The 24,882-nt window shown below is 33.9% G+C and overlaps 1 protein-coding gene across 5 annotated transcripts in view; it reads right to left on the reverse strand.

Moving 5' to 3' along the window:
- The window catches only part of CSMD3 (CUB and Sushi multiple domains 3), a 1,176,027-nt gene that overhangs the window by 794,229 nt on the left and 356,916 nt on the right, over positions 1-24,882 (reverse strand). For all 5 annotated transcript variants that reach the window (XM_044781000.2, XM_014843283.3, XM_070481504.1 and 2 more), the window contains exon 5: positions 23,109-23,316. In XM_044781000.2, coding sequence (XP_044636935.2) covers positions 23,109-23,316 — 208 coding nt within the window. The remainder of the gene's footprint in view (positions 1-23,108; positions 23,317-24,882) is intronic.

Consider the following 24,882-nt stretch of genomic DNA (forward strand, 5'->3'; position numbering starts at 1 on the left):
CTAACTCCAGAATCACAAGGACTTTTCTAATTATAAGTCTGATTATGTAACTCATCTGTTTAGAATCATTCTGTGTTCCCATCGTGCCCACCACACGCCCCCCACCCCCGGCCCTACTACCGCCAATAACCTTCAGAATAAAAGAAAAATTTTAGTAAAACATGTCAAGCTCCTCATAATCAGGTAATCTCTCCAGAATTTTCACTTTTTAGGGACCAAAGAACACACTATCATTTACTCAAATGAGACTTCTTGGGATTCTTGAGACACAACATATCATTTAATCTCTTAGAAATTTCATATTTGGTTGTTTCTGTTGGGAGATAATTCATGAATCTGTCTCACTTACGCATATCTTGTAAGCAGATGCACTGACTTCCTTTCCAAACCATCTTTTCAAGAATGTTTTTATCATAAACAGCATTGGAATATAGAGTTAGTGCCTTCCTTTCGAGCAAAGGGTATTTTTCCTCATAGCCTTGAAAGATAGAGATAGTGTCTTACTCCAGAGGAATGGATAGCCAATTCTTACTTTTCAGTATAAAAGATTCAGGTTTTCTCAACTTAGAGTTTCTCTCTTATAATGAGACCTACTGCATATGAAGCTATCACTTGGTCCTCTTCATGTCACCCTATGGGAAATGGGGTAAGGGAAACCTACACAAACTTGAAGTTCACCCTGTTGTCATATCATAATGACAAGTGGGATACAACTTCTGACCCTTCACTGTTCTTGACAACATCCTCCCTAGGGAACGTTGCCTAATTTTAGTTCCTACAGCAACCAGTCTTTTCATCCTAATTCATTATAAGCCTTGCTTTAAGACTTTACTGAAATGCACTCCCTCTGTGAAGTTTTTCTTAAATCCTTGAGCCAGTCTCTTCCTCCTACATTGCTCCAGATATGCTTTACACAGATCTATAAGAATCTCTCATGGAATGTTTATTTACAGTTATTTTCCATGCCAAATTGAGATCTTCTTGTTAAACATAATGGCTATTTTTGAGTGCATATCTTATATACTTCCTGGTATATAGTAAACACTAGATGACTCTCTCCTAAAAAAATAGATTTATTGGTAGATTATTTTGCATTTGAACGCTCCAAAATGTGCCTTAAAGTGCGCACACACAAACACGTATGTATTTCTATTAGTCTATCATCATCAATCTCTTTTTCCTACATGAACCAACACTTTAATCTCGGTTTATCTAAAATCGTAATGCATTATTAATTTCATCTTCTTGAACAAGTTTCCTGTAATTATAATTGTCTTTCTAAAAAGGAGAATGCAACAGCTGCATCTACTCTGAAAATGGATCCTTGGAGAATGTAATTAAGTTCTTTCAATTTGGAAAGTGAGTATTATCAAGAGCTATGGGATGTATAACCTTAAGGCAGACCTTTCCACCAGGTTTTTGATAGTATGTCATTTGAAGAAACCTAGATAACTAGAAAATTAGAATGTAAATTTTTGCATGCTCCAATCAGAGGCATAATAAATGAAATTATGTATCATATAATCTTACACACTATAGTTAGTCAGAACATTTGGTAGACCATAGAGCTAACAAGGCTAAGGTCATGTGGTTACTACCTTTGTGACACTCCTTGTAGCTTTATTTACTTTGTTTTATGGCCATGGAGTTTGCCTATAACCCACAAATAATACTGCACAACTGTGTTCCTTAAGCCACATACTTAATCTGAAAAGAAAACCATTATAAATTTCTAACCTCTCCAGAAAAGTCTATGCCAAGGGCATAAACAACTTACTACATATTATGCTTTTACATTTGAAAACAGAATGATTTTATAGTTGGCAGTTACATTGGGGGAAGGAAAATTAAACATCATTTAATGTTATGTTTAAATAGTCCAAACACTATGTTAAAATAGTGTTTTCAAACATTGACTGCATCTTATTTCTTATAATTTTGCTTTTGATAGTGGCCTACATTTTTACAGCTGAAATGATCAATGCATGGCTAAACAACTGATGCGCAGTAAGCATTGTCACTAAGCAAAATTCAGGATAGATGAAGTTTTATTGGATGAACATATCATTTAATGTTAATAACATGTGGGAAATACTGATGAGATTGTCAATGAAGGTAAGAGCCTGGTATGTAAATTTATTTTAATAATCATCTAGAATAATCACTATTGACTTCATGAATCCTTTATTGCCAAAAATCAATTGTCTACCCCTGTAAATCTATTCAAAGAAAGAATCTTATTAGCTATCCTTTATATTTTGGAGAAAGTATTAATTATTTTTAAATGCCTACTTATCTTGAGCCAAATTCTCTCCCTTTATAATTTATAACTATTAGCCTTAGTTTTTCCATCTAATTCAAATAGGCTGAATATAATCCTTCTTGCATTATCAATATTTTAAACATCGGAAATGATCTCATATGACAAACCTAAGTGTTAAATAGTTCATGCCTCAGATTGCCACGAAATAGCTTCAATACACATATTTAGTCAGTGGTACCAGACCTAATAGGGCCTTGGCTAATTCATTTCTTATCAAAAGAGAAACACAGGATTGAATACTTGAAAAAGTCTTATTGAAGATATATGCTTATAGTATTCAGGATAACTCATCTATTTCAAACTATGTATGTGGTACCCATTATTATTAAGACAGTTAAGACTGATACATGCTGATATTGATCCTCATATGAAAACACATAATAGATGAAAAAATATTTGCAGAGTATACCACTGTTTATTATCACCTATACGATAATACACCTAGAAAAGATAAATGCAATGTACCAGTGATCTCCTGCAAAGGTCAAAATTTTCTATTGGTAACATAAAAGATGAATACTTTTGTAAATTCTACTATTTAATCAAAGATGATTTGACACAGGAGAAAGTAGATATGAAAACTGAATCAAATCAAAGTTTCTTATGGTCTCTACAACTACTGTATTCCTATTGAGCATTTTCACTAAAAGCCACTTTTGAAACTTGAAGGAGTTTAAGGAAAACAAACACAACAGAAACTGTTACTTTATAAAGAGAAGCATCAACTTATGGATCTCATTGTTTATATATGTCAATAAGAACATGGAAATAAAAACTTATTCAACTAGAATTTAGAATAAATTTATGAATGCAAGATATACAAGTTATCCATGTAAATATCTCGATTAAGAATTCTCAGAGACACAATTAATCTTTTGAAGTTGATGCCTATTCGTCAAAGTTGTCCATAATATATCCTTTGCTGCCACTGTCAAGGGCAAATTTGTGAACTGATTACAACATTGGTCTAATCCTTTATAATTTATAGTCTGAATTAATTTAAATAATAAATTAAAGCTAGACGACAATACCATAATACCCAGAAAAGTAACATTAAAAATTCTTCAATTGGACTGAGTTTTACAATCATAAAATATAAATCTTCTTTTGATTAAATCTCCAAAAGCATAAGTAAAATTGTGAGAAATGTAAAACCCAGAAAGAGTAAATCTCATGCCTAAGCTTACCCAACAATTTAGTGGTAGAGCTATCAGATGCTGTATATCATAATGCTTTTTATTCTTAAAAAATTTTAAATGGTCTTTCTTAATGTAACATTTATAAATAAAAGTTGAGCAAACTTTATCTCTTTATATCAGTTAGAAGGATATGTATACTGGATTTGAAGTGAAAGGATGGTAATAGAACTATAAACTATGGTAATAATAACGTGAAGCATAAGGGTGTCAACTTTTTAATCATCTAAAAATTAATCATGCTATTTATCAAGAGATAGAAAAAAGTATTATGGCATTTTTGGAGTAACAAAGTTACAGAGATGGAGATAGTTACCAGATATGAGGGAGTAGAGAGGAGGAGAGGTGACTGGGGCTATAAAAGGGTCATATAATGGATCCTTTCAATGGAACTGTCATGCATCTTGACTGTAATGGTGGTAACAGGAGTTTATACATGTGATAATATGACATAGAACTAAATATACACAAACACATACACGCATGCATACACATACACGAGTGCAAGTAAAACTGGTGAAATCTGAGTAAGTTTGATGGATTCTATCAAAATGAATTTTCTGGTTGTGATACTGAACAAAAAGTAAAAATGAAAATATTAAAAAATCTTCCAAAAGAGGACTAAAAAAAAATAAACCCATAAATTTAAAAAACTGGTACAGTAAAGCCATTATGCTAGCAAAATATATACAAAAAGCTTTAAGATTCTCTTCCAATTGAAGATGACTAACATTCAAAGCTTAACAAAGGAACAGAATTGGTCTCAAAATAATACGGTTTTTTGAGTAAAAGCATTATTTCAGGTGAGAGAGATATTGTGAAGAACAAAACATGAGTTGATTTGCACAGCATGTTTAAAGAAATTAAGTAGATTGTTTTGAGGTTAGTCAAATGATCTTACTAACAACTAAAATCTGAAAAGTAAAAAGGGATCCAAATATGTTTTTGCATGTCAACTTAAGAAATTTGGAATTAATCCCGAAGGCAACAGCGAGCCAAGGATTTTAGTTAATATGAGCAAGATGTAAATTAATCTAATATTAATAACAAGACGGGGGGAGAGAGTTAACTCAGAAAGACTACTTAGAAAATGCCTTCAATACACAACAAAGGCTAGAGGTGAAGAGAGGCTGCTGTAATGTCACTGGGAAGGCAAAGAAAGGAAGTGATAAGAAAGAAATGGCAAGGAATGCCTCAACTTCTTGATGACAACTACTTGGAGTGGACAATAACAGAAACCAGAGATGACTATTTGAGGTTGAATTTGAGAACTGTAGCATTTTTGACATGGGAGAGACCAGTAAGAATGCATGTCTCCAGCATAAGATCATGTCTTTGGTTTCTGAGATGCCTAATTGGAGTTTCTAGAGTGAAATTTATAAGTAAAATCTGGAACAAAAATAAAGGGGGGAGTGTGACATTAAGAAAGACATTCCTTCACTCATCAAAAAAACCTGAATGAGTTAAAAGCTTTTTATTCATATGGGTACAGACTGGGCAGGGGAAGGCCATCCTGACAATGACAGGGCTGAAAGAATAAACTACATTCAACACAGGGACAGGACACCATTTGTAGTCACACAAGCTGTGCACTGTACAACACTCAAGGGTGTCATTTACATACACTAGGATGTGACTGGAGTCTCCCGGAGCTGTATCAGCTGCACAGCTCTACTCACCAGTTCTGGGGAGTAGGAGATATACTCTATTTTTTCCCCATATGCCATACAGATACCATTAAGACAAATCAGAGATCAAACAGAAAGATTAAGTATTCTCTTATAGTACCAATTCTTGTGAACATCCATTGCCTAGTATATAGCTTCCACTGTGTAAATAACTTAAATTTAGTAAATTAAATATAAAATATGTTCTTTGTCCTAAAATACTCTTACCTTAAAAATTAATAAGTTAATCACACGAAAGTTCAGCCTACTTTCATTAAAATACATGAACAGAAAATTTAAATTGTATCATGACTTTTTTTAGCCTTATTTTAGTCATTTTGCTTTTGTATAAACTTGATGGACTTAGCTTCATTTGTGGTTGATTTTTGGATGCCCACGTAGGCTTCTGACGAACATAGAAATCTTCATTATAAAGTCCATTCATATTTTACTTTATCTTATTTCTCTCCAAGGAAAACTAGTGTGAAAATATCAGGAGTTAGCTAAAAGCATTGCATCATCTTCTTATTCTATTTGAAGAGTAAGGGCTGGATAGAATCCTAAGTACCCCATCTACATGTAAATGCCTCAGAGAGAAGTGCTAACAAAATACCTTCAAAACAGGACCACTGTGTGCAGGAAACCAAGCGGTGCTCCTGAAGCAAAGGACACAAGGAAGTTTGGAGTACCAGCTAATTTGTACTACGAACCTCTGAAACATCCAGGATTATGGAAACAAAGCCTCTGAGAACATCTTCTGTTTCACAGGCAGTATACGTTTTAGCTTAATGGAAATGCTGCCTTCGGCAAGGATTATTACAACGTTTTTAGCAAACTTGATGCAGGAAAAAAAAGTATATTTGAATCTAATTTTTTTCATTCATCTTTTTCTTAAATATTTATTAACCTTAATTATCCTAAACTATCCTTTAAAATTGAATATTAAAATTAAACAGATGATTGAGATGGTAAAATAATTTGGAATTTCCCAGAATAAACATCATTATTCAATAAATACTAGATAAAAAAGTAGCTTGACCAATATATTCTTAATAAGTTATAACATCAACAAATTAAAAATTCTTGTATTAATATAAAACCTATATTTACATTTCTACCACAAGTAATCTTATTTTCCAAATGAACTTGCTGGCAATAGTAAGATAATGACTAGAACAATTTTCCCTAGTATCAAACTCTGATTTTTCTTCCATTCAGCTTAGTTTCATTTTTTTCTTCTTAAGTAGAGAGAACATATATATATATATATATATATATATATATATATATATATTTATACATATATATACAGGCTGCTAAAATTTAAATTCATACAAACACTGCATTTGAAGTAACATAGTAAGTTTAAAGGATTTGATATATCGACTAGAGAAAAACGAAGATTCTTTGAATGTTAGAACTGGAACTTCAACCTTTTGTACAAAGTTAGATGAAAGCAATTCTTATAGATATGATATGGCTAAGGAGCAGCACACCAGAAGGACATACTCCTAATCTTTGACTATCGAAGTAAAAATTTAGAAGTGCTTTCCCATTCAATGTAATTTTTGGAATTCTTTGAGGAGTCACTGAAACCACTGCTTCAGTTCTCTGTTATAATATTCTGATTTCTTGGTGGTTTGCAACAAGACACACTTGTTTAAGTGCACTGCTGCAATGAAATCTGTAGTAGTTAGCTTCCAAACCATATAGATAAGATCTTAAAGTGTTTTAAATTTATAAAATGCCTTGGTATTTTTCTTCTTCTTTTTTTTGAGAAAGATTAGCCCTGAGCTAACATCTGCCATCAATCCTCCTCTTTTTGTTGAGGAAGATTGGCCCTTAGCTAACTCTGTGCCCATCTTCCTCTACTTTATATGTGGGACGCCTGCCACAGCATGGCTTGATGAGCAGTAGGTCCGCAACTGGGATCCAAACCGGTGAACCCCGGGTCGCCAAAGCAGGATGTGTGAACTTAACTGCTGTGCCACCGGGCGGGCCCCAAAATGCCTTGGTATTTTTAAATGTTTTCCTTTCTTTATATTCTACCACTTCCAGGTCAAGATGCTCTTTTTCTGGGCCTGCATAGCACCTTCTGCCTCATTCTTTGGAATTGTCACTCCTCTCTCTCCTGTGGACAAGAGCAGGGTCTTACTCGGTTCTCTTTCACTGGCTCTCAACATGGGTCTCTGGCACATATACTGAGTGATGTTTGCCAAACAGATGGACATCAGCACTTCTTAGATAAAACAAAACACTTTGTCAACCAACTCAACTGTACACAGAAAAGATTCAAAACTAAAACCTCATGACACAGGCTTAATTAAATTATGCTACATCTGTCTTCCTTAATGGAGTTACGTTGAAGAACAGTTTTGAAACTTTTTATTACTTGAAAAACACATTAAACTATTCCTGGAATGGATGTGGCTCTCTAAAGCTGTGAATATCATAATTATTTCAACTCACACATATTTATCATGCACCTGCCATGCACTAAGCACTATGCCAGGCACAGGCAATACACATACGAATGAATAATTTTGTCTTTGAGGAACTCACTATCCAGCAAGAGAGAGAAATAAAAAGCCAGCCAATGAAATGTGATGAGGTGTGTGTGAAATATAACGGAAACCCACATAAATAAGTCATTAACTCTGTATTATAAGAGTCTCTGCTACTACGAATATTTCATTATAAAAAGCAAACTGGTCAGGAAAATATAAATTTTTCAAGTTTATAAATATAAATTCATCAAGTTTAGAGAAGAGCCACTTCCCTAGGTGTACTTTCTAGCTAAATGTGACTGAGACAGATAATACAGACCATGTAAATGTATTTCCTTAAGTTCCAATTAAGTGAGATTCAACACAACACAAAAACCATGATCAGGGTCCAGCCCAGTGACATAGTGGTTAAGTTTGCACACTCTGCTTTGGCAGCCCAGGGTTCGAAGGTCTGGATCCTGGTCATGGACCTAGCACCATCCATTAAGCATCTCAAATAAAACAGAGGAAAATTGGCACAGATGTTAGCTCAGGGCCAATCTTCCTCACAAAAAAATAAAAAACAAACAAAAAAAACCCCATGATCACATTTTCACTTTTTAAATATCATTTATTTCCAATTATGTCATTATTTGTTACTTTTTTTTTTCTTAAGATTGTCACTTGCGCTAACATCTGTTGCCAATCTTTTTCTTTTTCCTTCTTCTTCCCAAAGTCCCCTCGGTACATAGTTGTATATTATAGCTGTGAGTGCCTCTGGGTTGTGACATGTGGGACGCTGCCTCAACATGACCTGATGAGCAGTGCCATGTCCACGCCCAGGATCTGAACCAGCGAAACGCTGGGCCGCCAAAGTGGAGCACACAAACTTAAACACTTGGCCACTGGGCCAGCCCCTATTTGTTACTTTTTAAGCAATGAAAAAGAGAATGAGTAAAACCTACTTTTCTACCTTCCAGTTCTCTGTTGTTAGGATCAGGAAAGTTAAATTTCATTTCTCCCATATAAGATCAGTGTGAGAGATCAATCTCTTACATATGGAAGTATGGAAACATAAGTAACAACACCATATTTTTATTTCATATTGTTTTTTGTTCTTGAATCCTTGAGTAAATTTTGTATACTATATGAAAGAGCTTAGCTATCCCTTTAAATGTGCTCCCAAAATCAAATTACTGAAAATCACTGTTAGTTTATTTTTCCTACAATTGCCATGACAAAGTACCACAAACTGCTTCAAAAGAACAGAATTTTATTGTCTCACAGTTCTAGACACTAGAAGTTCGAAATCAAGTGCCAGCAGGGCTATGCTCTGTCTGAAGGCTTTAGTGAAGAGTCCTTCCTTGTCTCTACCTAGCTTCTGGAATGGTTGCCAGCACTCCTTGTTGTTCCTTGGCTTGGAGATGCATCATTCCAATCTCTGCCTCATCATCCTATGTCCTTCTTCCCTGAGTCTCTATATCCAAATTTCGCTCTTCTTATAAGGACAGCAGTCAATGGATTAGGACCCATGATAATCTGGTCTGACTTTATCTTGACATAAATACACCTATGAAGAGTCTATTTTCAAATAAGATCACATCCACAGGTACAAGGGTTAGAGTCTGAACATATATTTCAGGAGACACAATTCTACCCACTAGATGTGAGGAAAAAGAAGTGGTAAGTTGTGTATATAATGGAAACAGCATGGGTAGGGAATTGGCCAAAAGGCTACCACCCTTCAACACCCAGCTCAGGTTCTACAATTTCCATGGAATATTCCCTGACAACCACAACCTAAATGTTTCTCTTTTATGAACTCTTAAATACCTCTACTCTGTTCCTTGTATTTGGGACTTCTACACCATTTCTTGAAGCATATAATATGAAATACAAAACTAGGCTGCTTACTCTTATTCTTTTCTTTCATTTTATGATACGTAAACTTCTAGAATAATGTCTTACATGTAATAGCTACTTAACAGATAATGATTCAAACTCTAAATTTTCCATTATATTTTATTTAGAATGATGAATTTATATAGAATTACATAGCAGAAGATAATAGAATAATGTCTTAAAACCACAATACTGTGTGTGCACAAAATTAAATGTGAGGCAAAAAAAGTAGCAGTATAATTATAAGTACGGGTAATGCACTTCAAAGAAAATAATGAAAAGATTATCCCAGAACTTTTGTTTTTCAGGTATGTTTTAGTACATATAAGGTTTTACTATATCAGACCAATGTGGTTCTATCTTCAAGAAGATCATGAAAAATATTGAGCAATAACAAGAATTATCTGGAAGACAGGATCAAGTGTACTATCCCATACAAGTCTTAAACCATGGAATGTATCTTTTCTTTCTGTCTTGGTTTTTTTTTTTGGTGAAGAAGATCCACCCTGAGTAACATCTGTGCCAGTCTTCCTCTAATCTGTATATGGGATGCCTCCGCAGCATGACCAATGAGTGGAGTAGGTCTACTCCCAGAATCCAAACCCATGAACCCAAGCTGCCAAAGCGGAGCACACAGACCTTTAACCACTCAGCCATGAGGCCAGCCCCGAGATGTCTGTATCTTTAGCACTGGTTCAGTAGCTTTTAATACCATAAGGAGTATGGTATTTAATACCACAATACCATATGGAGAAGGGAATAGACTATAAGTTCCATGAGAGCAGAAGTCATGAATATTTTGTTAGCCAGTGTAAATCTATTCCGCAGCACAATGTTTGATGTGTTTATTGAATGAATGAAGACTAGACTTTCTTCTTAGCACATAATATGTATCAAGGCTTCTGCTAGATTAAGTTTCCTATGCAGCTGACGGTCTATACATATGTGTGTGAAGAGTTCGAGAACACTTAAACTTCAATCAAGAAGACTGGAAAAATCTTAATGAGACAGGGCTGAAATTTGAAAGTTAGGAAGCAAAATCTTAATCTAGCAGTTTATAACTTGTCTAGTTTACATCGTGCAGGGATAGAAAGCCCAAAGGACTAGGCATCAACTCAATGGAACACCACACCAGCCCACGGACCTGATCATTTTTACCTTTGTGGTAAGTATGACACTGTGGAAATGACCAAATTTGGCTTTTGTAGCCTAGGGATGTTAATAATAATAACTGTTTTTCCTGTTCTAAGTCTGTGCTCACCAAGGAAGCCTCCAACTAGAATATGACTTGCCATAAACATCTACTTTCAGGGAGAGAATATGTTGTTATGGTGACACAAGTGTTCTGGTACATAAAATAACCAAATATCATTAATTCATTTATTCATTCACTTAATAAGCAAAGAGCACATCATATGCTCTGTGTACGGCCCTAAGATTATTAAGTTAAATAAACATGGTATCTACCTTCATGGAGCTTATGGAATACAAGGAATATAGGCTTTGAACAAGTAATTGAAAATGCTGATGAATGTTGAAAGATGCAGACAAGAACGTGGAAGTGTCGCTGGAAGATTTTACCTACTTTAGATACTAAGGGAAGACATAACAGAGAAAGTCGTTTTTAATCTGTGATTAGAAGAGGGAACGAGCATTAGGTAAAAATGAAGAGTGAGGAGTAGAACACTTCCAGAAGATGGAAAAGTATATGCAAAAGTCGTAATTATGTCATATTTTAAGAAACTGAAGGGATGCCATTATAACTGGAGTATGGGAAGCAATGGTGGGAGTAAAGATGAGAATGTGATGAATACCTAAATTAGCATTCTAGCTTATGTGAGTTGGTTAATGCTACTCTGCTCTAACAAGATAGATTCATTTTGTTAGGATTGCCAAAATCCATTATCTCATTCTGAAAAGCTTCTTGGTAGCTAACCAGCACTCAAATGATTCCTACTATTGCCTCAGCCTGGCATGTTTTTTCAATCAGTCTCTATAAAAATAGGGAATAATTCCAAAAAGTGAAATCATGAAGTTTTGAAATTTATCATTCCAAGTGGTTATAACTGATAATTTGGACCTGTGAAAAATAGAAGTTTTAAAAAAGAAAACTTCTATTCAACAATAGATATTATGACAAATAAAATTAGATCCAAAAAGATTATTGGAAGCATGTGTGCTTGTGTACGTACTTCTAATTTATTACATTAATATTAAGAATATATGTCATGAATATTTATAATTTATCCAGAGCTTCAAAAGGCATTTCTACTAAACATAATGGTTTTACTTATGCTCATTAAGAATATCAGCATCTGAAAAAGACCTTAAAAATTAGGTGTTTATTTTTAAAATATGACATTGTCTAGTCTTTCCTTGAGTGATATTCTACTCCTTTAGCAAATTGGAAGTATGACTTGAATTTCTTTGATAACTAAATTTCCAGTTTGAATCAGTATCCTTTTGAGAATTTTAATGAACTCTAATTTAACTGAAAATGTTGCTTAGAAAACAAAACAAGTTACAAAAACCCTTTCCCAATTACAGATCCTTTATAATTTAACATTTAATACATGTCTTTTTTTCTGTTTTTTCTTTTCCATCTCCAAGACACTTAGGGTTTAAATCTATTATTTCCAGAGAAACTACACAACACATTCTGCATCATGAGGCAAGACTTGAGAGGGAGAAAAATCTTTGTTCTTTTTCTTAAAACTTCAACCTGATTAGAGGACAGACAGGTTTGTAACTTTCCTTGATATTCTATAAACTACACACATTGGGATCTCATGTCAGGTGGAGGTAAGTTTCTCTTCAACCACTGGAGCAAATGTTTCAGGCTGATTTCAGCAGATTTCAATTGCCGATAATTTCCCCACAAGACTGGGATTAGCGATTAAATTTCAAGCCAGCTGAGCACACATCTTAATATTGAACATTAAGCATGTCTTGTCCTTGATAACTCCCTGAGTCATGACTCTTTGAGGGAATATCTTGGTGTCCTATTGTTCTTTTCAGCTACTTCCACTCTCTCATCTCAAGAGAAAATTTTCACTCAACGTGACCCTTTCTTCTTCCTCTGCTCTTATATTGTTTTTTGGTTATAGTATTCCCGGAACAATTTAGTAATCTTTTATCTTACTCTTAGCCAATCCTTGGTATGCCAAAAGAGATTTTTAGTCATTCACTTAAGCCTAAATAAACACAATTGTTTCTCTAAAAAAATTCTGAACTAAGCTCTTTTTTATCATTTCCCCAAAAGAATTCTGGACTGAGAATTATAAATTCTCATAAATTATATACTCTAGGTGATAAAGTTTATGATATTGAATACTGGCATGTTATCTTCTCTAAAGTTAAACAAAAGTACAATTATCTTGAACACATGAATGAAAAAACCAAAAATATATTTTACTTCATGAGAGAGAATAAATGAAAATTGATTTTTAAATACCCATTATTTTCAAATATAGAGATGCTGAATGTTATTATAATTGTCTGGTTTTATGTGGCTGAAGTCTCCATGCCTTCTTTTATCATACCGTTTCTAATTTGACTTTGCAGCTTCTCCCAAGAGTCTGTCATCTGCTTCTTCTTGAAGGGAAAAATCCATGTCAGTTGCAAGATTCATTCTCTCTACTGTTCCATGCTTAATCCAGGAAACAAACCAATAAAGAATAAGAAAAGACCTGCCTTTCCTAATCATTATGACTGTTGACTGTATTTAAAATATGTAGGTTAACGTAGGAAGGTATGTTGAACAGGAAATGAATGTTCAGCAAAAAGATTAGAGTCACTGAAGCAGAGAGAGGCATTGCAGAGAAATGTGACTTATAAACAAAGTCTTTCACTGCTCATTCAGAAGAATTGAGTTCAAAATAGGTCCCAAGGTTTAACTTTTATGCTTTCATTTGTATATAAATAACTCTACATGAATTAACTAATTATTTTGGAATCTATGGCATCAAAGCACTTATGGGATAAAAATTTGCCTATAAGAGTTTTTGAGGAACACAAAACCATTTGCTGTATAAGGGGAATTAATCAAGTTAAGCATAGGCTAATTTTATGAAAATTATTATGTTAAAGGAGGGAGAGTTACAGAAAATGACTTTCAAAAGTATGGTTAAATCAAGAATTATAGTTTCACTTTATTTAACTAGAATGAAATCATTCAGAAAAATATCCCGTTCAAATGAACAAATCTGACATATTTCAAAGTTTATAAAAAAATTCAATCTAAGATATTTGAGTATTAGAAACATATACCAGTAGATGATAACGTATGTATTATTAAAACCTTATATTTTACAATATTCTACTGATTTTTAGATTCTCAATTAGCATTTCTTTTTATTCAAACTCTAAGCAATAAAAGATTTATACTAACTTATAGATAAAAGTTATGGATAAAAACCAGTATGCTTAGAAGAGGTAAACTCCATTGAAGTCACTCCTTCCCTCTCCAGGTTGTGCGTGTCTACCAATACCTTCAACCTCCTTTTCCATCGTCCTAACATCCCACAACCCAGCAATGCCATCACTTGCTTTTTTATACTTGCATCTAAGTTGGTAAGCAGTGTTGTAGAAATATGTAAGTTCATCGATTGTTGTCACTACAATCTCATATTGTAAAATTCCAAGTGAATTCAAAATAATGCCCAGCAATCCTTCGACTTCCCTAGTTGTTTGTTTGTTTTCCCACTCTCCGCTGAAGATATTTCAAATAATCCCACTTCTCAAATATCCTAACCTATCACCTGCCCTCACTTTCAGCAGATGACCTTGCTTCTTTCATCAGGGAAAAAACAGAAACCACCAGAAATAATGTATTTCAATTTCTTGTCACTATACTTATAAACTGAAAAGCAGATAAAATCTCTGTTCTTTCACACTTTTCTCCTCTCAAAATAGAGTGGTGTCTCCTCCTAGCTAAGGCTAAGTCACAGGTTAATAAACTGCAGAAAAATGAATATGACAAGCACTAGAGTTTATGATGAAATTTAAGAAAAAAAGACGAAGGGAGTAAGCAAGAAGAATACCGAAGTTTAGAGTTTCAAGGTTGTAGTGGCTCTCGGTAATATTCATGGGAGAGTTTTATTAAAGTAGAGAAGAGGTAAGGAGAGCAAGGAATTATGAAAGTGCATACTGGGACTTCCTCATGGATAATAGTCACAAGATGTTGTTTGATTTCTATGGATTAAATAAAATCATGAAATTAGTCATATATTTCATATACTAGAGCTTTGGTTTAACTTTAGAGATTTGTACAGTTTTATAGTCTTTATAAAAGATCACAGAAGATTAAAAAAAGTGGAATCAGAGAAGATTTTTTTTTCCTTTGAAGTTTAAACATATTTGCGATTAGTGCATTCCGTAATTAAAATATTTTACATAGGTAAATGAGTTTCTTAAGTTTAAAAAACGAACAGGCATTCCATTACTTCTATGGATATAGGTATTCTTTAGAAATACAATTTATTTAATGAAGATGTAACAATAAATTAAGTTCTGGTTCTTAAAGATATAAAAACACCACTAAATGATTTTTCTTCTCCACGCTAACAATTAGAAGGATGACTTCAAATCTGTCACTATTAACCACATACATAATATGTAGTATATAATATACATACATAATGCATACATAACATAAATAAACACGAAAATTATATATATAATTGGTTTTACTTCAAAGATGTGAGGGACATCTAACAACTAATATTTTTGTACCTTAAAAAACCAGAGATGAAATATTTTTCATTTAAATCAGAGTGGTCTGTTAGAAAATTTTGAAAATGCTTCACTCAGTAATCACCTGATTTATGTGTTAATTCTGGTTTCATCTATTATGTAATTCAATGTTTCATGGATGAGTGAGACTTACATACATTGTTAACTCTTCTTACTACACTGCCAAATAGGTTTTCCTTCAGGCAGAAAAAATATATTTAAAGATACTAAAAATGGTAGATTAACCATACTAGGCATTCTCAGATATCTAGAAGAATTTCTAACTTTTTGGAACAAAATTATATTTAGGCATCAACACAATCTATAATAGCAACTTCAGGCTATATTTAAAAACATTAATCCATACTATGATATTTATATGGCAAGATTCAGGTTTTTAAAATTTCTTACTTATATACAGTATATTTTTGTAAGAAAGGCTTGGTTGTATGAATATTTTTGTAAGAAAAGCTTGGTTGTATGCATAATAACAAGAAGTACTTTTATCAAAGAGTACAGTGGAGCAAGTCTTAGGAGACCTCAATTCTCATCTCGAATTTTCAAAACACACACTGAACCTCATGACTCATCTTCCTCAAAGGGGAAACTGGGCAGCTGGAACCCTAAAATCCTTTCTGGCTCTAATATCTTATCATTTTATGAGCACCCTATTTAATCGGTCTAAAGAGAGACAACCATCACGGAAGAAAGGATAAGGAAAATGTGGTATATACATACAAAGGAATATTATTTAGCCTTAGAAAAGAAGGAAATTCTGCCGTAATTGACAACATGGATAAACCTTGAAGACAGTATGCTAAGTGAAATAAGCCAGTCACGGAAGGACAAATACTGCATGATTCCCCTTATATAAGGTATCTAAAATAGTCAAACTCATAGAAGCAAATAGTAAAATGGGTCTTCGCCAGAGGATAAAGGGAGGAAGAAATGAAGAGTTGCTATTCAACAGTTTAAAGTTTCAGTTATACAAGATAAATAAGTTCTAGAGATCTGCTGTATAACATTATGCCTACCTTGAACAGTACTGTATTATACACTTAAAATTTTGTTAAGAGGGTAGATCTCTTGTTAAACGTTCTTACCCCAATTAAAAAAAAGGGTAATTCAAAATTATAGAATCATAATAGATATTTAATCAAGTTACTTTACCACTATGGATGAGTAGTAATATGTAGAACCATAGCTTCATTGCACATTTTAGTCTAATAACTGTTAGAAGAGAGCAAACAGGAGCACTAGTTTGCTCAGAATAAACTCACCCAAATTTTCATTTATAGATTGGTTATGGATTATTTTCGTTGATATTTCAAACAGAAACAAAGTAAAAGAATAATTATTAACATTGGAAAAATCACAAAGTCTTAAGATCACTGAAGCCATGGAAATTTATGCAAATTCCAAAGTAGAGTGAACAGAGAAAACCAGACAAAGGCTGGACTGATGCCAGCATGTATAGAAAGGATGAAGAAAGAAAAGCCACCCAAAAAAGAATCTAAAAAGTTATAGTCAGCGAATAATAAGAAAAGGTACAAGAAATGACTTCATACTTACAAGGGAAATGGATGTTCTAGAAAAGAGGAAACGATCAACAAGGTCAAATGTTGCAGATAAATCAAGTGAGTTAAGTATTAAAGTAGGAACTAAGATATCATCGGTCATTTTGGAAAAGGCAGTTCTAAAGAAATAGTAGGACAAACCAAGTTACAGCTATTTGAACAATGATCAGTCAGGGAGTAAAAACTGATGGTGTAGAAGAGAATTTAGAAAATTGTGGGTATGACACTCTTTAGTAGGTGAGAATGGATAGGATCTACCACACAAATGGAGGAACTAGCTTTAGATGAGTCAGCCTACAACAGAAATTTGTATGACTTAATTTATCAGTTTAAATTTAAATGTTTAGCATTTTATTTTAACCATGTAATAAATATAAAGAAATGTGCATAAATAATTTAAACAAAACAGAAAATAAACTATGTACTTGAAGCTGGGTACTGGAGAGCTACTGCACATATTCAATAAGAACATGCGCACCTTTTGACCTTGTTATGAATCTTGTCAATTTGTGGTTTTCTTGTTTAACTTGAGGGGTGACTGAATCTTGAGGATTTGTGAGCTTGTTTTGCAGGAGAAAGAGAATGCCTTCAGGGAGGCTGCCCTCACCAGATGGCTGGCCCCCTATAGCTGTTGCAGATTGCCCAGGGGCTTATCAGGAGTGACCCCTTTGTTTCTCCGAAGCTTCTCCTGCCAAGCCCCTGAGCTCTATAAAACCTCCCTGCTTTTTGCTCTGGTTATGGTGGACTTGGGGAACCCATGCTCCCACCTTGCTGTCTTGGCAAACTCAAATGGGGCCTTTCTCCATCTCTAAGCGTGGATGTCTCTGTTTGGCTTTCTGGACATTGGGCACACGAACTTGAGATTAAGAAGTTCAGTATCATACTTTCTTGCATTTTTAATTTGAATAAAACTAAACAAATTTTCCTGTTATATGATCTGAATGATGTTTTCATGAATATTCTGATTTTGACAACTGTATTCATTTCCTTGACTTTAGCCAACATTTTATTTTTTATGACATCTAATTCTCACTCCTATTTCAGTCTCTTTGTATAATTAAATTACACATTTCCAACTTCTGAGGGGACATGTTCTGTGGAAATCCTGCTTAACCAACCCTACACCTTACAAAATGAACTCAATTTTTTTCGGTTCCAGTATATTAGCATGCCTTCTTAACCTTTCTATTATTGTTTATGTCTTTTCTGTCATCTAATACGAAAAGTTACAATATAGACTCCTTTATTACTGTCTGATAGTCAATCACTCATTCCTCTTAGTTCTAGTCTTTGATAACAAGTCTTTGCTCTTTTACTGCTATACGCGGAGCTTCCAAACTGATTAAACTCCTTGTAACCCCTGTCATGGATTAGGTCCCCACCTGATCTTTTAATCTTCATCTTCTTGTTCTGCTTCATTCTACAGTTACTACAATTTTTTCCTCTTTCCCAAACACAAAATTCCTTTCATCACAGTAATCAACGACCTCCATATTACTAAATCCAATTTCAGAACACATTTTATCAGCCTATCATCAGCATTTGACAAAATTGATCAGTTCCTTCTCCTTGATATATTTTCTTCTTTTAGCTTGCAGGAAAGCACACTCTCTTGGTTTTCCTATCTCATTAACTCTCTTTTTCAAACTCTTTTACTAGTTTCTTCTAGCTTTGCCAATGTTTTAGTGTTGGAGTGCCCCAGGACTCAGTACTTAGTCTTTTCCTCTCTCTCTTTTTTTTAAATTTAATACTCACTTCCAGTTAGAAACTTCCAGATTTAGATCTCTATCCCACACTTTGAATTCTAAACTAAGATGTGTATAACCAACTGCCTCCTTGAAATCTTCACCAGAATGTTTATTAGCCATCTAAAACTCAACATGTTCAGCATTAAGCTCCAGATCATCTCTCCAAAAATGCTTCATCTATAGTCTTTCCAATATTACTTAATGGATACTGTATCCCCCCATTTCTTCAGGCCAAAAACCTTAGAGCCGTCCTTGTCTCCTCTTTTTCTTGAGTTTCACATCTCATCACTTAAGAAATTCTCTTAAATTTATCTTGAAAATATATCAATTTCCCATCACCTCCACTGCTATTTCCTCATCCTAACAATTATATCTTACCTAGATTACTGCAAATAATGTCTATTTTTCTACCTTTCCTTCCTAGAGTTTGTTCCCCACGTGGCAGCCGGAGTGATTCCTTATAGTCTGATCACTGTTGTGCTCAAAACCCTTTAATGACTTCGCATTTCACCTAGATTAAAAGACAAATTTAGGTCCTGAGCTGGACTCATTAATTCTCTTTCTCTTCTACTATTTTCCCCTGTAGCAATTCTTCTGTAGCCACAATGACTCCTAGCTGTTTCTTTAACACAATGAGGCCCTCTAGACTACATATTTTGCTTAGATTTTATTCCTGCCTAGAATGCTCATTGCTGAGATACCTGCTTGGCTAACTCCCTTACTTTCTTCAAGACTTCGCTCAAATCTCAACTTCTCAATTAGGAAAGCTACGTTCCCATCACCCAACTACTGTTCTCCTGACCTCTCCTACCCTACTCCACCTTTTCTTTCTTATCACTCTTTAGACAAAGTGTAATATTACCTTATTCATATTAGTTATTGTTTATTGTCTTTTTCCGCTGATAGGATATAAGTTCTGCAGGAGCAAGCCTCTCTGCCACTTTGGTCACTGATGCATTTAGGACAATGCCAGCCATGTAGTAGATACCCAATAAGTAGTTGCTGAATGAACACTGAATGTATAAAATTCTAGTAAGAACCCAAACAGATTGTTTGAAAAAAACTTTAAAGAGTATCTAATTCAACTCTCCATTCAGGGATTTGTAAACAAGGCAGTATCTAGTTACTTCCAGCTCCTTCTCCCTGCCATAGCACCTAAGCAGATTATGCCAAATAATATTAGAGTTGAAAGAAGGATTGGATGTTGCAGATGAGGAACTGAGATCTAGGAAGGTGACATAACTTACCCAGTTTCATCTATCAACAAAAAGTCAAAGCTGAAACTAGAATTCAAGTTTCTTTATGCTATGTCATTTTTCATTGCACTGCCATGGAATCAGTTGACATTCATCATGTCTGATAAAGTTTTATCATCCAGTAATAATTGAGTGGATCCAGTGCATTCCCATTGGATCATGCAGTGGTGCTGCTGACTGTTGTTTAACAAATAAGAACTTAATAATTTAGCATATACAGCTTGCAAGAAAGGCAGTGGCTAATTGATAATATTCTCCGAGCAGCACAATTTTTGGGCTGGCTTCATCTATGTTGCCAAAGTCAAACGCAAGCTACAGTAAACCTGTCTCACTGCCTGAACTTCAGAAACAAAATTATTATGTGTAGTAGCCAGTGGCAAGTTCACAGTTCCTCAAGGAGGGACCTGAAGCCAAAGAAACCATTTCTAATTTTAATCAAAAGAATGTGAATGTTTCCCCTATTCACATTTCTCTTTTGAACTCTATTATGAATTGAAAATGTTATATGAGCAATGCATACTCATAAGAAAGAACTAATGTAATGCCACTTGAATTAAAATGTCTCATTTGCAGGACAGTATCTTTAAAATGATACAATAACATTAAAGGATCTAAAAGGATTAGAGGGCCAGGACTAGATTTAAAGTTTTATTTTAATTATTCACAGATAATTTTACGCATCAATTCTGTAACAATTAAAAGAAATGCTGTTTTATGATATTTAAGTGATATATACAATATTATTAATTTACTAACACTACATATCTTTAAATTGGTATTTATAGAAATATAATATAGTTTGGGCATTTGTATCATTTTCTTGAAAAGTGCCAAATGACCTCATTGAAGTTACATAACCAAGACTTTGACAAGTCTACCTAAACATTTGCTGTAACACTAATTTAAAAAGACAGTAAAACAATGGATTTCTTAGTTGCTATTTTCTTCCTGAGGAAGAGGGAAATAAGTGGCCCAGTGTCATTTAAGGAGAAAATGGAATGAAGAGAAATTTGTGGATCTGATGCTATTATTGGACAAGCTACAATGTCCTAGAAACTCGGAAACACACAAATAGATGTTCTTATAGCTAAGAAACCAACAAATCATTTCTAAAAATGCTTAATCTGAAAAGGGAAAGTGACTAAATGAACATAAATGGGAATATTATGATCTCCAGAGTAAATGTGTTAGACTTGGTTTCTAGAGTTCAGTGGTAACAAAGGAACAGATGCTACAAAACATTTTCTAATTCCCTTCATTATATCTAGTAGTCAAACATGTTTCAAGTTTAAAAGCTTCTATTTTTAAAGAGATCACTCGCATACCAAAAGATATAATTATTAGAAAATTCATGGCATTATCATCCACTTTGGTATGACTCAAATACGTATGATTGTAGAAGTAGCAATTTCTAAAACATATCTTTCATTTCTCTATCATTTTAAACCATATTTCTGCCGGGTTTCATTGCACCCGAGCATGAACTTATCATGGGAAGAGTTAAATTTATAAACCCTGATTATTGAAGGCCTGAAGGTAGAAAAAAATACAAACAAAAACCAAAGTGAATATAGCTAAGTGTGTTATTTTTATCTTATCTTAAAAGGTATGTACTAAGATGATAGAAACACTTGTTACTTTCGCTGAAGCCCAGCCAATGATAAATAGATCTTTTTAAAAAAAATTTACCTAGTGTTCATTCGGCAGCAGTCCACAATGTTGTCTATTCTTTCTTCTTCACACTTTTCTTATCTGTGTGATACCTTATTCCCTTAGATTTCCTCCTGCCTCTCTGAATGTACTTGCTCACTCTTCTTTGCTGGATCATCCTCTTAAGCCTGGGTCTTATATGCTGTTGATGCTCAGACTCAGTCCTAGCACTCCTCTTGTCTTCTCATTCCTTTCTGTCTCAATCTAGCCAATATTATTGATGCCTATTCATTCAATTACCACCAATATCAACCACATACCAGTAATGCTTCTACTCAGAGCTCCTGAATCATATGTAGTTGTCTATTAGATGCCTTTAATAGCATGTCCCAAAGAGACTTCAGACTAAATATACTTAAAACAAATTCACTATTCATAGCATTCCTACTCCAAACTTGACCTTCCTTCAACATTTTCCAACTCAGTGAATCTCTCACTGCCTTGACCAATTTGTATAAGTCAGAAAATGATGTTTGGTTTGAACAACTCTTTCTTTATCACTCCTCAATCCACTACAAAGCCCTTTGCATTATACCTCCTAAATATCTCTCAACTCTTTCTACTTCTTTATCTTCACCAATACCATCCTAATCCAAGCTACCAAGATTTTTTCTTGGATTACAGCAATCACCTCTTAAATGATCTTTCTGCAGCTAATCGTGTCCCACTACAAGTCAATGTTTACACTTCACTAAGAATAATCATTTGAAAATTCAATCCCCTTCACATAATTGCACTTGATAAAACACTCTAATAAATTCCCTTATCAAATCCTTTACAAGGCGTAAAAGACCCTCCCTACTTTAGTGTTTACCTATTTCTTCACTTTACCAATCTCATCACTCTTCACTCAGTTACTGATTCATAATCTACCTTACACTTCAGTGATATCAGTGCATTCAAATTTTTAAATAGCTTAAAGAAACATTTTCTTTTAAAAATATTATACCCTAAAATTATGTTCTGACAACTCTGCAGTTTTCATGAGACCACGTTGAGTCTCTAAAGAAATAGACCATACTCACCCAGACCATAGTGTTTAATTTTTGCCTTCAGATAACAGGGTACATAAAATTTCTATCTACAAAAACAAAGGCAAATTACTTACAAAACTATTCAATTAATTTGAAAGGAACCACCAAGTATGGACTGGGATGATAAGAAATACAGTTAGATAAGAAACACAATCTGATTAAACCTAGACTACATTAGGAACAACTTTTATTCCCTTACACAAATTTTGATAAAGTCATAATACTTTTCATTGATTGAGTGATAAAGAAATACTGATGGAAAGCTTTCAAAATTTCAATCTATTTGATACATCAGTATCCCAAAGTGCAAAAATATTCCTCAGCTCTGACAGCTGCCCCTTAACAATTTTTCTTAACTGTAATTTCTTATAAAAAACCTAAACCTTTAAATAACCAAACCCACATACAGCTGTTCTTTGAGCCCCAGTCTGCCTCAGGCAATGACACCAATGCTGAGTTAGAAGCTATCTACTTACCATATTGTAGGTGGCTCAGAACCTTCTATTTCTAAATAATCATACTTTTCTTCCATCTGGAAATCTGTAAATATGAGTGAAATCGTGTCCCCAGGCTCTGCTACAATAGTCCAAGTGCAATCAGCATTGTTATGGTACTCATTAGGAAAACTAGGGCTTGATATGATGCCACTGGATCCTCTCATTGTTCCTCCACACGCATCTTCAGCTGTCAAAACAAGAATGAGATGTTCAGTTACCAGTCATAAAGAGAAATGCAATTAAAGCAACTCTGTTAACATTTTTGGATAAAAATAACAGTCCAAATGTTGTGATATCAAGTGTATATTATACTAATAAAGATTAAATAAAATCAGAAATCCATGAAAAAACTTTAAGCACATATATAAACATAAACTGTAACTTGACAATTTTATAACCATTGTTTGAAGTAGCACTGAAAGTAAGTAAAAGTCTACATTCCAATTAGATCTTAGGATAACAGAACCAAGATTTCTTTTCATTGATTGGTTGATGAGTGAGTAAAACAAAAGAAACATCATTAGTAAGGTCTCTGATGGGAAATCTTTAATCACTTTGTGCATGTTTATGGTAGGGCTGAGCTTTATTTTTATTTTGTAAATGTTTGTATATACAAACTGAAGAAACAATTTAAGAGAGAATATAATATAATTTTTGTCAATGGCATGTCTCAAAAGCTATTGAAAATGTTTGTGGAAATGCAATTTAAATAAAAATGAATCACTTATCCAGGAAACTTTAATTATAGAGAAATAATATAGTAACTAATATATCTTTGGTAATATACTCCCTATGACTCCGTCAAACAATGTAAATATATCTTGCTAGGTATTCATATGATACATGCATACAGAATATTATAAATAAATTTTCTACTAACTTTACATTTGGATCTGTGGTTCTCATTTTCCAAACAGGGGTCACAGATTCTATACCAGTCTACTTTTATTTATTTATTTTTGCAAGGAAGATTCACCCTGAGCTAACATCCATTGCCAATCTTCTTGTTTTGCTTGAGGTAGACCAGCCTGAGCTAACATCTGTGCCAATCTTCCTCTATTTTGTATGTGGGATGCCTCCACAGCATGGCTGATGAGCAGAGCAGGTCTGCACCCAGGATCCAAACCTGTGAACCTAGGTCACCAAAGTGGAGTATGTGGAACTTCAATCACTTGGCCACAAGGCCAGCCCCACATGAGTCTACTTTTGGCTAATGGTGTATGCTAACAGAGAGGTTATTACATGACCACCTATATTTAATGTGAAAATATGAGATAAAACTCCTTATTTTATCAAGAAATTGAAGCTATAAAATTTGTCTTTTTATAACACTATTTAGGCCAGTCAAGTTAATAGGTTACTAGTTTACTTGCGCAATAAATTGTCTCAAGATTTATGCTGTTGTCTTGAGCCACTCAGGGAATTCCTTCAATTCAAGTCCAATGTTTGAGAAAAAGTCTGGCTCTATAATGACCAATTATTGTTTGAGGTAATGGCTAACACTCCACATAACCTTAATAAACAGAGATGGGCAGTATCCTGTTTAACTCCACAATGGGCAGGGAATAGCAAAATGCTTTGGTATTGGGAACAACTTTATTACTATATGGTATGTATCAAATAACATTAGCTTCTTTCTGCCACACTCTTTACCTAGTTAACTCTATAATTCATAAATTGAAAGCATAAATATATTAGTATTAAAAGATATTTTATTTTCATCAAACACCTTTGTAAATATGGCAAATATTTA

Source organism: Equus asinus, chromosome 12 (genome assembly GCF_041296235.1).
Source record: "Equus asinus isolate D_3611 breed Donkey chromosome 12, EquAss-T2T_v2, whole genome shotgun sequence".
Taxonomy (NCBI): domain Eukaryota; kingdom Metazoa; phylum Chordata; class Mammalia; order Perissodactyla; family Equidae; genus Equus; species Equus asinus.